We start from the raw sequence: 16353 nt of genomic DNA, 5'->3' as shown, positions 1-16353 counted from the left end.
GTGCTAATTTATAGGCGACCTTGCTAATTTTTCGACAATTTCATATGGCCCATAATATCTGGGACTAAGTTTTTGATTGACTCTTCTTGCCAAACTCCTTAACTTATATGGTTGAATCTTCAGAAATACCCGGTCTCCCACATTATATTACACATCTCGCCTATGTTTATCAGCCTACTGCTTCATGCGGTTCTGTGCCTTAGCTAATTGTCCTTTTAACTCTTCTAACATTGCATCTCTATCTGCTGTCATCTTGCTCACTTCTTCCACTGCTGTCAATCTTACATCCCCTCTAATTATTGGTGGTGGGTCCCTGCCATAAAGAGCTTTGAAAGGGGTTGTATGGGTAGATTCATGATAATTAGTATTGTACCAAAATTCAGCCCAACTTAGCCACTTAGGCCAATGTCTTGGTTTGGTACCGGTTAAACACCTAAGATAAGTCTCAACACACCTATTGACCACCTCCGTTTGGCCATCCGTTTGTGGATGGTAAGCCGAGCTGAACTGAAACTTGGTTCCAGCCAGTTTGAATAATTCAGTCCAGAAGGAACTAATGAAGACTCTGTCTCGATCAGTCACGATGGAGGAAGGGAACCCATGTAATCGCACCACTTCTTTAAGGAATATTTCAGCGATATCCTTGGCAGTGTAAGGATGAGACGTGGCTATAAAGTGAGCGTACTTTGTTAATCTATCTACCACCACCAAAATGGTATCTTTCCCTCCTGCTTTTGGGAGTCCCCCTATAAAGTCCATGGACACGTCAGACCACACCTGTGTCGGTATAAGTAGAGGCTGCAATAATCCCGAGGGAGTTAAAGCCTGGTATTTATTTTGTTGACAGATTTCACACTGCTGCACATATTCTTGAATTTGTTTCTTCATTCCCTCCCAATACAACAACCCTGCAATCCTTTTGTATGTCCGAAAATATCCAGAATGCCCCCCTATTGCTGTATCATGAAACTCCTTAAGAATAAAGGGAATCTTAGAACACCCCTTTGGTATTACTATTTTTCCTCTATAGTACAATCTACCATGCAAGAGTTTGTATCCTTTATGAGCATTCATGTCTCTTAATAATTCTTGTATAATTTCCCTCAACTTCTCATCAGCTTGAACTTCATGATCAACTTCGTCCCATTCATAAAATTGGACAGTGGTTAATGCCCATAGCATCTGCCTGGAAAGTGCATCAGCAACTGTATTTTCCCTTCCCGGTTTATACTTTATTTCGAAGTCAAACCCCAACAACTTTGAAACCCACTTTTGTTGTTCCTCTCCCATTAGTCGTTGTTCAACCAAGTATTTAGGGCTCCTTTGATCTTCAAAGTGCCTTCCCAACAAATAAGGCCTCCACTTTTGAATAGCTAAAACCACTGCCATAAGTTCTTTTTCATATACTGATTTACTTTGGTCCCTTTCAGACAGAACCTTACTCATGTAAGCCACTGGTCTTCCCTCTTGCATCAATACTGCACCAATTCCCTTACCAGAAGCATCGGTTTCCACTACAAAAGGCTTCTCAAAATTAGGTACAGTTAGGACAGGTGCTGTGGACATAGCTGCCTTAAGCTGCTCAAAAGCCTTTTGAGCATCACTTCCCCATTGAAACTGATCTTTCTTTAGCTGCTGTGTGAGAGGGCCGCAATTTTTCCATAGTTTTTCACAAATTTTTTGTAATATCCTGTGAGACTGAGGAAGCCCCTTAACCCTTTCACGTCCTTGGGAGCAGGTCAAGTGAGCATATCTTTGATTTTAGTAGGATTTGCAGCCACCCCATGTTCAAAAATGATATGACCCAAGTATTCCAAGCTTCTCTGCCCAAAATTACATTTCTTCCTATTGGCAAATAAGTTGTGATCCCTTAACACCTGTAATACAGCTCTCAAATGCCCCTCATGCTCCTTTTCATTCTTGCTGTATATGAGAATATCATCAAAGAAAACTAGAACAAACTTCCTCAAGTAAGGCTTGAGTACCTTATTCATAAGTGCTTGAAAAGTTGAAGGTGCATTGGTGAGGCCAAACGGCATAACTAGAAACTCATAATGACCCTCATGGGTTCGGAATGCTGTTTTTGAAATATCATCATCTTTCATTCTAATTTGATGATACCCGGACTTCAAGTCCAACTTCGTAAAGATCACAGCCCCTCCTAGCTCATCCAACAATTCATCAATCACGGGTATTGGAAACTTATCTGGGATAGTGAGTTTATTGAGTGCCCTACAGTCCACACAGAATCCCCACCCTCCATCTTTTTTTCTGACCAAAATCACAGGGCTACTGAATTGGCTATTGCTCGGCCTTATCACCCCTGCTTGCAACATTTCACCCACAATCTTCTCAATTTCATTTTTTTGGTAATAGGGATACCTATATGGTCGTGTGTTGGGTATTTCCCCCTTCCTGCAACAAAATCGCATGATCATGATCTCTTTTTGGAGGTAATCCTCTCGGTTCTTGGAACACGTCCCCAAATTCTACTAACGTTTCTTCCAGGGCACGTGATCCTGGACTGGAAACAAGTTGGTTTTGTTGTTGGGTTTCGGCATTCCCCAAGTATTGGTAGGAGAGATAATACCCTTCACCTGCAGAATGTAAAGTCTTTATCATTGTCTTCCAAGAAGCTTGCTCTCTGCACAAGGAGGGATCTCCTTTCAAAATCTGCTTACTTTCTCTTTCCTCCCACTATAGTGTGAAATTTTTGAAGTTGGCCTTAATGTCTCCCAAACTAGCCAACCAATCTAGTCCTAGCACCACCTCCGTACCTCCGAGATTAAGGATAAAAAATTCCTGCTCGATTCGGAGTCCCTGCATCTCTATTTGTACTGCTTTACATATGCCTTTGTTCTTTTCCTTTTGTCCATTACCCATTTCCACCGTATATTCTGGAGTTTTTGTCACCTGTAATTGTAACTCAGCCACTACGAGTTGAGAAATAAAGTTACCCATGACTCCCGAATCAATCGAAATCAACACCTCTCTCCCTCCTATTGTTCCTTTTATCTTAAAGGATTTTCTTGAAGTGAGACCTTCTTTGCTCTTCAAAGACAACTGCAGATTTTTATTTTCTAATTCCACTATTGGTTCCTCTGTTTCCGCTGGACCGCCATCTTCCTCTGTTTCATTTGGTTTACCATCTTCTTGACCCTCCACTAATACAAGTTCGTAATGTTGAAGCTTGCATATATGCTCCTGTCCCCATTTTTCTCCACACTTAAAGCAAAGTCCCTTTCAACTCCTTTCTTGTAGTTCCTCTTGAATCAATCTTCTCCCATCTAGCAGTTTCTTTTCCCCTGGAGGTTCGGGATTAGATTTTCCTCCTTTTCCCCCATGAGTATCATCGATTTTCCTCGAGATAAATCCCCCAAAACTTTCACAAAGCTACTCTCCTTATCTCGCCAACCTTTCTTCTCTTCCCATCTAAAACCTCCTCTTCTCATCGCCATGTTTTTCTCTTCCAATAATAAGGATCGATCCATCAATTCAGATATAGAGTCGGTGTCATAGAGCTTGAGTTCAGCTCTAATCTCTTCCTTCAACCCATTAAGGAAGATCCCCTTTAACATGGTACGATCTGCTCCTCTTAGCGGTGCCGAAACCATCTCAAATTGCCCACGATACTCCATCACTGTCCCCGTTTGTTTAATGCTTAACAAAGGTTCAAATGGGTTTGAGCCAATCTGGGTTGGAAGCGTCGGAGCGTCGCTGTCTTGAAATCCTCCCAACTCCGACCCACCATCTGCTCCTCCCACCATTGGTACCAATTCAGGGCTTGACCTTCCAAAGCTACCATCACCGCATCCAATTTTTCATCCCCCGAAATTGAATTCAATTTTAAGTAACGCTCCAACCGAACGAGCCAACCGTATGTGTCATCAACATTGAACACCATAATCTCCATCTTCCTTCCCCCAAAATCATACACCCGAGGTGAACTCCCATATCTTCATGGTGGTCGCGATCTGGACACCGAATAATTACTCCCTTCCTCGTCCTCATCCGTATTCCTGGTCCGGCTACGTGGTCGATGGGACTGTCGAGAACATCGAGGTTTATCTCTTTGCAGCAGGATCTGCTTGATCTCACTAAGCTCCGATTGTTGAGCTTGTAAGCTTCGTTCTACATTCTCCATTTTGCCCTTCATTGTAGATTGTGTGACAACCATTCAAGCTCCCGGGATCAAGAGCTCTGATGCCAGTTGATAAGAACCAACAATGAAATCAACACAAAAAGAAAGGAATACGAGTTATATTATGAAATTTGGTCTAATCAACGTGATTTAAGACCAATTCTGTTATGGTATTAAGAAATATCATAGAGACAAAGAAAACCCCACAATTCTAGTCCATTCCATAGCCCACTGTCCTCCCTCTCTCTTCCCCCCTCCCTCCACCATAAGCATTTTCCCTATGTAACTAACTTCCTGTGCAGTTTTGGTTATTTCTCTCCTCCCTAGTTTTGATTCGCTGCATCACACTTGTATCTCCTTCTATACACGTATTTGACTTTGGGCCCTTTCTGCTGGGCCGTATCAAACCCTCACCAACAAGATTGCTTTTAGTTTTTGTTTCTCTTTTTCATTTGTTCTCATTAAATTGCACCTACCTGGTTTCATAATGGCTTATCTGGGATATTTGCCCTTTAGTTGTGAGCGGTCCTTATGTTTTATATGGAGCAACATTCTGAGAAATTTAAAACCCTCACCAACAAGATTGCTTTTTGTTTTTGTTTCTCTTTTTCATTTGTTCTCATTAAATTGCACCTGCCTGGTTTCATAATGGCTTATCTGGGATATTTGCCCTTTAGTTGTGAGCGGTCCTTATGTTTTATATGGAGCAACATTCTGAGAAATTTAAAATTGACAAATCTATATGAAAGTCTAGAACAGAACAACTAAAAGTAGAGCATAATTGAATGCACTCCACAAAACAGCAATCTGAAGCTGTTGACTTATTTCTCTAAATAATGTAATTGTAGGGTTCATATGTATTTGTGAATCTCTACCAATTGCAGTGAAACAACCATTTGGTCACAAGAGCTTTCTTGAATGCACGCTTAATATGCTTATCTAAACTGTGCATGTTCTTATGAATTTTGCCTTTTCAGAATTTGCAGATCAAGTCACCCTCCACTTCTTCTAAATCAGAAGAGCAGGTTCTTAGTGATCCAGCTATTATTCAGGTACCTGTGTTAAAGGACGGCACGAGAATAATTTGTATTTTGAAATCATACACTTTTCAATGATGTTACTGTTTCTTTTAAATTATTTTTATCTTTTTTTTCAGTCACAATATTCTGGGTCCCCAAGTTCCCCTGTGGCCTCAGTTGGAGGTAGAAATTTGACAGAATCAATCCAAAGGCAAGATACCCCTGAGATATCTAGTAAACCCTTTCCTGTTGGGTTGCCTTCTTATCAGTTGGTAACTGAATTGGGACCTTCAAATTCATCTGTTGCTACTCAAGTTGCCAGTCATCCATCTTTTTCTTCAGCAATGAGTTGGCAAGGGCCTAATGATGTATCTAGCAGTGGTTCTCATTCTCTGCTACAATCTAGTTCCCTTTACTCCCCATCAATGGCAGCATCTGTAGTTGTGCAGAATCAGATTAAAAATGAAGAAACTCAGTTACCTACAAAGGGGGGATGGACAGGTTTTTCAGAGCGTGGTCTACCTATATCTTCTGCCATGACTTCTTCTCTTGTTAATTTGACTCATTTGCATTCTCTTACCTCTTTACAAAATTCTGATTCTCTTGATGTTCCATCCCTTTCGATACCTGTGCCATATTCTGCATCCATGACTTTTGATGGATCAAACATACCCCAGTTTTCTTCACCTTATCAAGACATTTGTCCTGATCCAAGGCCAATTCATCCTCGACATTCTGCTCCTTCATTTGTAGATTCTACTTCAGGTCTCTTGCCAACAACACCATCTTTGTTAACTCCAGATCAATTTGCAAATCCTAGAGAACAGTTATTATCTACTTCACACAATTTGAATCCTAATCAAAAGGGTATGGGTTCTCTGACTCAAACATCCTTTGGTTCCTCTTCATTAATGCCATTTCCAACATCTCAGGCACCGCTGCTTCCATTACCTACTTCAGTGCAAAAGGTTAGAAAATTTGCTCATATGCTCTTTATGGGAGTAGAGTAGTGCAGGTTGGGTAAGGCAAGGAAGGATATTATTGTATGGCTTATATTGTTGGTCTGTTTTTGAAATCACAATTGCATACAAATTGTTATATATAATGAGTAGTTTCTTAATACAGACTAGAGTATAAAGAATACTTTAAAATTGACGAGGAATGGCTCTACCTTACATGGTTTTGTGTTCACTTATTGTTTTATTGTTTTTTGGACTTTATATTTCTTAAAAAGTAGACTTTTATTCTATTTTAATTTTACAAAACCGACTTATAATGTGAGGTTTATGGTTACTAATACTATAATTTGAACATATCTCCAATCTATGAGATCTTCAATAGACTCTCTCATGTCAAAGAGTGAACATCTCGAGAATAAATATTTGTCATTGGTTCAATGACAGTTTAGCATGTGGCACAATAGGCCTAAGATGATAGACTCTAATACCACGAGGTTGTTCAAGAGGAAACATTAGGTGGATTCATCATGAATAAGTTATGAACAAACCCACGAAAGACCATAACATAATCTTTAATAAAAACCTTAAGGCAATGGTTTGTAACTTTTTGTTTATACATTGCTCATCTCTTTCACATATTTATATCCCCCTTGAATTGAAACATTTCTTAACTACCACCACAGAACACACTTACCTAAACACCCTCTCAGGAAGACTTTCAATACAAAAAAATTTCACAAACCTAGGATCTCACCCACTATATTGTATTAGCAGAGACAATGGTGGTCACTAGAAACTTCACTTAAGGTGGCACTGCAACAGGAAACATGAACATGGGAGAAAGGCTTGCAAAAAAATAAAACAAGAAATACTTTGGAGACAGTGCGTTTGTTGTGTCAACACAGTTTTTCAAAATACTTAAAATACCATAGATAGTGAAATTTAAATTTAACTTTGTTACGTACCTGAGTACGTAAACTAGCCAAATACAACCTTTCACACTCTTTCACACGTAACAGAACAATAAACACACATAATAGAACAATAAACGAATAACAATGGATGAATGAATATCTTTTATTGATGGTAATATCTGAATAAACAAGGGTAAACAATAATTGGGAGCATAACCTCCTTCAATTACTTTGAGAGCATAACCTCCCTCACAAGACAATAATGTCTGTCACAAAATTCAATCATCAAAAGCATCCCTTTAACCCTAGACTCTAACTTTATTTATATTAATTATTTCCAGCCCATCTCTTATTAAATATTCCTCTATCTGCATTTAATATAAATATCCTTATATTTAATATAAATATCCCTATATTTAATATAAATATCTCTATATTTAATATAAATATCTCTATATTTAATATAAATATCTCTCCGTATATTATCCTAGCATATATCCTTAATTATAAATATCTTATATTGAATATTTTCCTAAATATATATTTATTTACTCTAATTATCTTATACTATATTTATTTACTCTAATTAACTTATACTATATTTATTTACTCTAATTAACTTATACTAAATATTCTCTCTGCTTATATACTTTCTAACCCTTATTATTAGCCCTACCTTAGATCGTAACATTACACCCCGCTGCAAAACAACCTTGTCCTCAAGGTTGGAAACGGGGAGCTGGATCTCATGGCTCCTCATCAATTCATGTCTGGAGGTTCGGGTGGTGGTAAAACCTTCTCTAATGTCTTCCATTCTTCGTCCAGCATTCTGGTTACCACTTCTCCTGAACCATAAGCCCTGAGGGAATGGTTTTCAATGTCTTTCAGTACTTCACGTCGCTCTCTTCCTTCCGCCAGTGTACCAAACACTGCAAGCCTCCTGTTCTTTTTGTCGGCCCATCTCTTCACAGACTCCATTGTTCTCTCCAGGGTATTGATTCTTCCATTTGCCCTTCCTTCCAAAGTCTTCATTCTTCCTTCCAATACTAGACCGTTTGGTTCAGGTAGTTTTCTCATGCTCGGTTCTGGCCGTCTCCTCCCGTTCGGCTCGGTAAGTCCTCTCTCTATAGGTTCCGTCCGTTCTTTCACGTTCGGATCCAGCAGTCTGCTATCGTTCGGTTCTGGCAGTTCGCTCACGTTCGGATCCGTTAGTCCACTATCGTTCGGTTCCAGCAGTCCCTTCCCATTTGGAGCTTGGACTTCATGGCGTATTCCACTCAACTCTGCCTTCAACCTCCTTAGGGAGAACTCCATGTTCTTTAGTCTCTGCTCCAAGCTCTCCAGTCTCCCTTCAATTGCATTCATTCTTCCCTCCATGATGTCTTTCACTCGTCTCTATTAGGATCCGGCAGTTTCCTCCCTTGACGATCCGGCAGGTCGGACCAATTGTTACGTACCTGAGTACGTAAACTAGCCAAATACAACCTTTCACACTCTTTCACACGTAACAGAACAATAAACACACATAATAGAACAATAAACGAATAACAATGGATGAATGAATATCTTTTATTGATGGTAATATCTGAATAAACAAGGGTAAACAATAATTGGGAGCATAACCTCCTTCAATTACTTTGAGAGCATAACCTCCCTCACAAGACAATAATGTCTGTCACAAAATTCAATCATCAAAAGCATCCCTTTAACCCTAGACTCTAACTTTATTTATATTAATTATTTCCAGCCCATCTCTTATTAAATATTCCTCTATCTGCATTTAATATAAATATCCTTATATTTAATATAAATATCCCTATATTTAATATAAATATCTCTATATTTAATATAAATATCTCTCCGTATATTATCCTAGCATATATCCTTAATTATAAATATCTTATATTGAATATTTTCCTAAATATATATTTATTTACTCTAATTATCTTATACTATATTTATTTACTCTAATTAACTTATACTATATTTATTTACTCTAATTAACTTATACTAAATATTCTCTCTGCTTATATACTTTCTAACCCTTATTATTAGCCCTACCTTAGATCGTAACAAACTTAATTTTGTAAAATTGACCTGGAAGATGAAATTAGCATCTATTTATATACTATAATTTGATCATACTTCTATGTGATGTGAGATCTTCAACGAAGATCTTATAGGTTGTGGATAGAGACTGTAGTAGATAAGGACATTCTTACCCTGAACCTGCAATTCTGCATTTGAAGGATAGGAAAATTGGGTATTTGATGACGAGATTATTAAAATTTCATGTCCTGCTCACATACCAAATTAACAGACTAACATAGCTTTGTCTATTGGTTGTGCCTGTAAAATTTTACTATATTCTATTGTTTGTTCAGTCGCTTCTCGGTTTGTAAGTGACCACGGAGTTGCTTGAAGTTACCAATGACGCTGTTCTCAAGCGAATTGTTGAAATTTAAGCATAGTCCAATTGATTTGTGTAGACCGTTTCCTTGAATGTAGAGATAATATTTCTTGTTTTCTTAGTGCATCTGGAAGCTGCATTTTTCTTTTCAAATTATGCACAAAAATGGGTATTTAAGTCTAGTTTTTGTGGGTTGCATGCATCTTAGTCTATTGGGATTTTTAACCTACGCTGATTTTTTTTACTTTGCAAAAGAAAGTTGATGTTAAGTAACCGATTTGGTTAAATTTCACTACTTGATTAACTTATAAAGTGTGGCTTTGTGAATGACGTGCCCACCATTGTGGACATTGAGGGTCAGATGTACATGGCCTCTTATCTTGTGACCAGAAGCAGTTTCCTCTACAAGAAGCACGTAACTACCAGATCACTTGCTAGGAAACTATGGCAGATAACTAATATATTTAAATATTATAATAAGTTAATATCGAGACTTAACGCAACCATAAGATTGCTGCCTTTAGAACTGTAGGTTACTGAGGGTAAATCTGCATATATCTACCCTCTCCAGATCCACTACATGGTCATGCACTAGCTCTCTTTTTAGTATAGCTATATATATATATATATATATATATATATATATATATATATATATATATATATATATATATATATATATTTGTATACATGTAAATCGTGTGTTGTTGATTTTTCCAGCCTCAATACATAGCTCCACAATTCACTGAAGAGTTTGATTTTGAGGCCATGAATGAAAAGTTCAGAAAAGATGAAGTATGGGGCTCTCTTGGAAAGGCAACCACAAAAATAGAGGGAGTACAGGATAATCTCAATCCGGGTAACAGGGAATATCATGGGATGGTACCAAACCATAAGGTAGGACTCAGAATGTTTTCCTTTGATAATAATTTCTTTCCGTTTTGAAATGGATGGAGTAAACAAATTTTGTTTGAGCTTGTAAGTCTTCTATTCTTTGTCTTTTCTTGCAGTCAGCATACAAGAAAGATGACTTTTTTGACACAATTTCCTGTAACTCTTTGACCCGTGGATCAAGGAACGGACAAAATCGTTTCTCCGAGAGAATGAAACAGGATACAGAGGTCAGCAAACACATTAAGAATTGAAATTTCTGGATGTGAAATTATCCATGATCTACAATGTAATTTTGATTTATTGTTTATCCATTTCCTTTTCAGACATTTGGCAATTTCCAGCAGAGGCATAATTTTAGTTATGGTGCTGGACGGGGTGAGAATTTCAGGGGCTCATATAATTGGGGAGGAAGGGGTTATGGCTATGGTGGGAGAGGGCGTGGTCCAAACTTTCCTCTCTAGTGGTATCGGGACTTTCTGTTTCTCGTGTTTTCCAGAGCTCCCCGCCAATTTTGCCTATGTTTGCTGTGTGTGATCTTTGTCTTTACGTCAATGATGTTAACATGCTTATGGAACTTTCACTGGTGGAGACTGGAATGTCAAACTTAGATATGACCGCCATTTTCATGTTTTTTTAGATCATGAGCTGGCATTTAACGTTTCAAGTAATTGCTGTCCATAATTCTATATACCAATCAGTAGCCAGAGGAACTCTTACTCTTACAGTGAATCATTTTGCTCTCCCTCGCCCCCCATTAAAAAATTAACATCTTTTGTTAGCGAGTCTTCCTAGTGACCTTTATGGATGGATGATAAGATTTATGCTAATGATAACTTTTCAAATGCTGATAATTTCTTTTTTACATTACGATATTATATATTAAATCCCATGGTGATGTTGCTTTTGTTATAATATGGGAATCAAAAGAAGACGTTTTGTGGAGTTTATTTGTTTTCTAGCGTGTAGTGGCTGGACCATCTTTCTATTTTGCCACTTCGTTAATATCTTTAGGAATTCTTTTAGATGCCATTATTATATCATGGATGATCATATTTAGGGTAAATGTTATTTTGTAGCATTATTGTTACGTTTCTGGATGACGTGATAATGTTGGGTGTTGATGATGAAAATGGAGAGGTGAGGGGACCAATGGAGGTGTGATTGAGAAAACGTGAGATGTGTGGAAATGAGTTGTTAAAATAAACACTGCCATTGTATATTGATGATGATATTTTGTATAATCTAGTCTTGTAAGCACTGATGGGCAGGCTTCTTTGTTTTGACATGTCAAGCTGGCGTTTGCGACAGGGGCGGCTAGATTTTCTCTATTAAACTTTGATTCAAAATTATCAACGTGTTACTTGTCTAGATGTGTTCTGAAAAATCGAACAGTTTGAACTTTTTGTAAGGACTGCTTCGGCCTCATGATGAATGACCGACAGTCTAATGTTAATAAACGATTTATTTTAGGATTAATGTGAAACTAAATTATAAATTTTAGGAATCTGTATTTTATTTTAATTTAGAAATTAATTTGTATCACTAAACATTCGGATCTCGTACTAAGTGGACAGGAGAGTGCTAAACTTTATTCCGTAGACCTTTTACCAGAATTTTTACTTTTTCAAGCTGGCAATTGTTATAGCTGTGATCAATTCCGTCTGTGGAAGATTGTTAATTTAGTTCGATTAACTTTAACTATTAAACTTGTTCTAATTGAATATTTCTTCTATCTACCCTTATATATTGTTTTCAGAGTCTCTTTTCGAAATATAATTTTTGTAACGTAATTCTGAAATAAAAATATAGACCAAGAAATCCCTTGTTTTGTAATCCGAACTATAGAATTGAGAATGTGATTGTGAACTCATGTTTCTCTCAAGTTGAGTATTCGTCAACTTTCAAATTCATATAAAAGCCCTAACAATTATTATTGGGCTGCAATTGTGAATTTGTGATCTCACTATATGAATTTAAAATTGCTACCTTGGGCCTGGCCTCCCTTTTTTCGAGAATCAGATATATTTTTCGGGGGAAAATTATCATCGTTGGGTGGCCTGCGACTCGGAGACTTTGTTTAAAAATTGTAGAACACGATGCCTACAACTCTTAGAAATATTTTAAAATTAAATAAAACGATGCCAACAAGGAGGAAGCAGATGAAAAGTATCTGTACAAAAAAAAATTATGAAGTATGCGGGTGGGATCCAAAATGAGTTCCTGTATGAGGCAGTTTCTACCTCGGGGAGAATGTATACAAAACAAATGTCTCTTTCGTATCATGTAAGTCGAAAAAAATGTAGTTATTCTCGGCAAATTTGACAAACAATTCAAACATCTTTTGTTGTCTTCAGCACCTTTCTTTCTGTCATCGGTCTTCGATCTTTCTCTATGCAACATTTAAGGCTTCTTTCTACAGTAGTTGATGATCCTCAATCCAATTTATAGCTCCTTGGTTTGCACCAAAACTGACTCTGCATTTTACTATATGCTTTCCATGTACAAATTCTTTAATCCCTAGTTTCACCCGTTTGTGCGTGTATTTTGTGACCCTGATCTGCCTTATTGCTCTTCATTGTTAACAAACCTGAGCCAATTAATGATCCTACCGTAACAAAAATCAATATGGCTAAACCAGCGTATGTCCCTTTTTTGACAAGGTAGCATTCACCTTTCAACCACCCTTCCCCATATGCTTGCCTTTTGCTCATGCTTGTCGCAGCAATTAATAAAATAACTGCAATTCCAAACCCAACCCTGCAAGCATAATCCATACCAATGTTAAACTTATATTTGGGATGTTTTAAAGGAAAAACTATAATTTCAATTCTCTAATATTTATTATTATTTTTTCAATTCCTAATATTAAGAGTTACCATCTCTACAGAATTCTAACTGATCTACATATCTACATCATTCTATGTTTATAAGTTTTGAAGAACAGAACGACATTCTGTTAATTCCACATCTCCAACCCTCCACTACCTTTCTAGCTTTGCAGTCTTCACACTGAAAATGATTGAATTTGCCAACCTGTGGCCAATCATGGAAAACCACATGGCACACAGTTTCTGAAAATGATGTACTCTATATTTTACTGTTAAAATCAATACAAACCTGAAGAAAGGAAATTCGGTTTGACAACTAGATTGGATGGTGATGCGTCCACTTTCAATAATGTGGTTACAAGAATCAAACTTTATTTCTAGAGCAAATACGTCCATTCTAACAGGTAAATAATGACAATGCACAAGCCAATAATCAAGCAAATCGAACTGTGTTATTTCCTTAAACTATGATTGTTGAATGTGATGTGCTAACAACTAAGAACAGATATGAAAAAGATTATTAACTTACCAAGAGATCGAAAGCAGAATCCTTGCAACGATAGGTATCTTAAACCGTGCGTTTCTTTTCCCTCCTGAACAGCAATTCTTGAACAATATAGAATTCCCAATGCTCTGCACCAAAGCCAAACAAACCAATGATGCAATTCCCAATCCAAATGCTGGACTTGACGGTAAATGACACAGTCTCCCATTCCATCTGAGATCCTCCTTCTACAAAACAAAGCATCAGAATTCAGAACCAGTTTCAGAAATAAGAAGCAAAAACTCCTAAGGGCAAGGTCTCAATCAATTCAAGAATAGAACAAGAACACATTACTCACCTTGTTCCTCTTAATCTCAGAGGCTATGCACAAGGAGAAGGAAACTAAGCCAAGAGAGAGGGAGAAGATGATGAAGAAGATGAATGTGAATTTGAATTTAGGAGGACTTTCCACCATGGTGGGTTGGTTGATTCTGTGAAGACAGCAGATAAGAGAGAATAAGGAATAACTCTTGGAAGCTACTCAAATAGAAAGATGACTTGGTGCCTTGAATGTGTTGGTCATCATCCTCCTCTTCTTTGAGTCTCTTCCTTTGTAGTAGTAGTTGAGACTTCCTTCCCAAAGTGTCTATCATTGTTTTGAAGGAGATACCATTCCTAACTGCATATATCCTGAATTGGGAAAAACCAGCTAAACCTTTTCCATTTGTTTTCTAGTTAGTCAACCGCTTGTTGAAATAGCTTTTTACCAAGTTGGAGATAGACACCAAGAATAAGCCCAATTTAGAGACATAAATTGCACCAAATTTTAATATAGCATATAAACAACAATTATCTGTTCAAAACGGTCCATTTTTCTCAATGATGATAAGGACTAGCAAGGAAGTTTCCTAATTTTTCTGTAATTTATCTGTATTAACAAGTATACACAGATAATTGCCCTCCAAATTATGTACTATATAATTACTTGCCACTTTCATAGGTAAGCTTCTCTTCTCTTCAATCGGTTCATGCGGTGAGGTTTCTCTTTATGCCACTTTTCACGAGAAAAGAAAAGGCTATATTCCCATTCCCTCGTTTAAACCCAAATGACAGAAAGAAGTTTCTTATCTCTTTGAGCTGTTGTGTGGGGCCACATTGACATGAATTGAAAAATTAATTAAAATTAAGGTGCCGAAGCATTTACCTATGGTAATTGTAATTTCCATTGATTCACTCAAGGCTCTTTCTTTGACGTTTCCTCAAAGATTCACTCTATTAAAAAGCTGGATTCGATTCCTACGAAGACATGTGGGTTTGGGAGAGAAGAATAATCATCGATCAACTATGATTAATATTATTCTTCACATCGTGAGCTCCGTTTAAACTTGACTTGGATTTGTTTAATTGTTGAACCCTATTCCCAATTCAAATTGCCTGTGGATTCCCAGAGTTAAAAATTGTAGCTTTCTTCGCTTTTGGGACTTGCGTTTAAAATATTATATAAACATTGCAAATGGGTGCTGGGAGAATATTAGTTTATGCCTTTTTTCCCTTCAATGTTCATCTGGGTCACGCTGTGCTTTTCTTCCTCCTGCACCTTCCCAGAAAGAAAGAAAACGAACTCAAAATGTTCTTTTGTTTCATGACGATTGCAGGGGTGTCAAGTAAGCAAATGGCACGGTACTACTTTCATTCTAATTTGTGAGAACCACATCAAATTTCAATGATAGTGGCCTCTCACCAATCTCCAATCCCATCACTCACCAAAAACAGATAGGGATACCTTTTCTGAGTAGGATTGCTTACCTTGAATGTTTGTTTATTGTGATTTTGAAGGTAAAAAAGAAGCGGTTCCACATTGAAATTTGCTACTGGTTGGTAAATAACGACTTTTTTTAGTTTATTTATTTTTTCAAAAGTGCTGACTCAAGATTATAAATCTGCATTTTGATATAAGTAGATTATTGAGGTTTTAGGGTTTTAGCTGTAACAACATGAGAAGAATGTCTTATCTAGTTAGCTGCTGATATCACTTCACATGAACATTTGCTTGAGAACTTTGCCTTGTTAGATGGAACATGCTTACATGATGCCATTTCCATCTTTTCAGTAAGGTGGCTGGCACAATGTCACCCAAGGAATAATGTCAGATTGTCATGACAGTTAATTGAGAATCAGACTTCTTGTAAAACTAAATAAACATTAGTACTAACTAGAGAATTAGCAGGGAGGAAAATATTGTGCATTATATGTTAAATGTTGAGATGATAATTGCTTTCTTTTGATTCAATTCTCTTCCCTCATTTCCACAAAGGAGCAGTAGTTATGCTATTTTGTGAAAGAGATGCTATTAAGGATTTCTGGTGTAGTCAATTTCTATGAGAATATGACCCTCACTACCATGCCTTTACTTTTTCTGGCTGTTGTTGGTTTTGTGCTGCAATAATTCTGGGTTGCTTTTAGGTCTGTCTGGATATACATGAAAAGAAAACATTGATCTGAAGGATCTTTCTTGGATCTTGTGGACTATATATAAGATAATTTTTTTTTGGAAAAGTGATTATATATATCTTGAGGATGACAGCTCCTAGCTTCCTGCCAGTGTCTGTAAATTAAGAGTAGTCCCTCATAACCAATTTCTGTGACAATGGTATATTGTCACTTTCTCATATATAGTATATTGCTTGGAGAGTTCGTAAATATC

The 16353-nt window shown here is 37.2% G+C and overlaps 2 protein-coding genes and 1 long non-coding RNA gene across 4 annotated transcripts; 2 read left to right on the top strand and 1 right to left on the bottom strand.

The window, feature by feature from the left end:
• Positions 1-3960: 3960 nt before the first annotated feature.
• On the top strand, positions 3961-11221 carry LOC148195303 (uncharacterized). The gene is made up of 6 exons (XM_088095154.1): positions 3961-4062; positions 5119-5193; positions 5298-6128; positions 10164-10340; positions 10454-10564; positions 10661-11221. The coding sequence occupies exons 1-6, from the start codon at positions 3961-3963 to the stop codon at positions 10796-10798; spliced, it is 1434 nt and encodes a 477-aa protein (XP_087951280.1). The 3' UTR covers positions 10799-11221.
• A 1289-nt stretch (positions 11222-12510) lies between these two features.
• Positions 12511-14742, bottom strand: LOC124837095 (protein MODIFYING WALL LIGNIN-2-like). Its single transcript, XM_047312378.2, has 3 exons — positions 14008-14742; positions 13695-13897; positions 12511-13094 (listed from the first exon to the last, which is right to left on the bottom strand). The coding sequence occupies exons 1-3, from the start codon at positions 14122-14124 to the stop codon at positions 12848-12850; spliced, it is 567 nt and encodes a 188-aa protein (XP_047168334.1). The 5' UTR covers positions 14125-14742; the 3' UTR covers positions 12511-12847.
• Positions 14743-14943: 201 nt separating this feature from the next.
• Positions 14944-16166, top strand: LOC148195302 (uncharacterized). 2 transcript variants are annotated; one of them, XR_015780794.1, is made up of 2 exons: positions 14944-15523; positions 16113-16166. It is a non-coding gene; the product is annotated as an uncharacterized LOC148195302 (long non-coding RNA). The 2 variants fall into 2 exon arrangements; XR_015780793.1 differs by lacking the exon at positions 16113-16166 and adding an exon at positions 15760-15823.
• Positions 16167-16353: the final 187 nt, after the last annotated feature.

This window comes from Vigna umbellata, chromosome 7 (assembly GCF_029865625.1).
Source record: "Vigna umbellata cultivar VRB3 chromosome 7, Vumbellata_1.0, whole genome shotgun sequence".
NCBI classification, from domain to species: Eukaryota; Viridiplantae; Streptophyta; class Magnoliopsida; order Fabales; family Fabaceae; genus Vigna; species Vigna umbellata.
The sequence above is the reverse complement of the archived record's forward strand: the minus strand, read 5'-3'. Positions and strand labels throughout refer to the sequence as shown.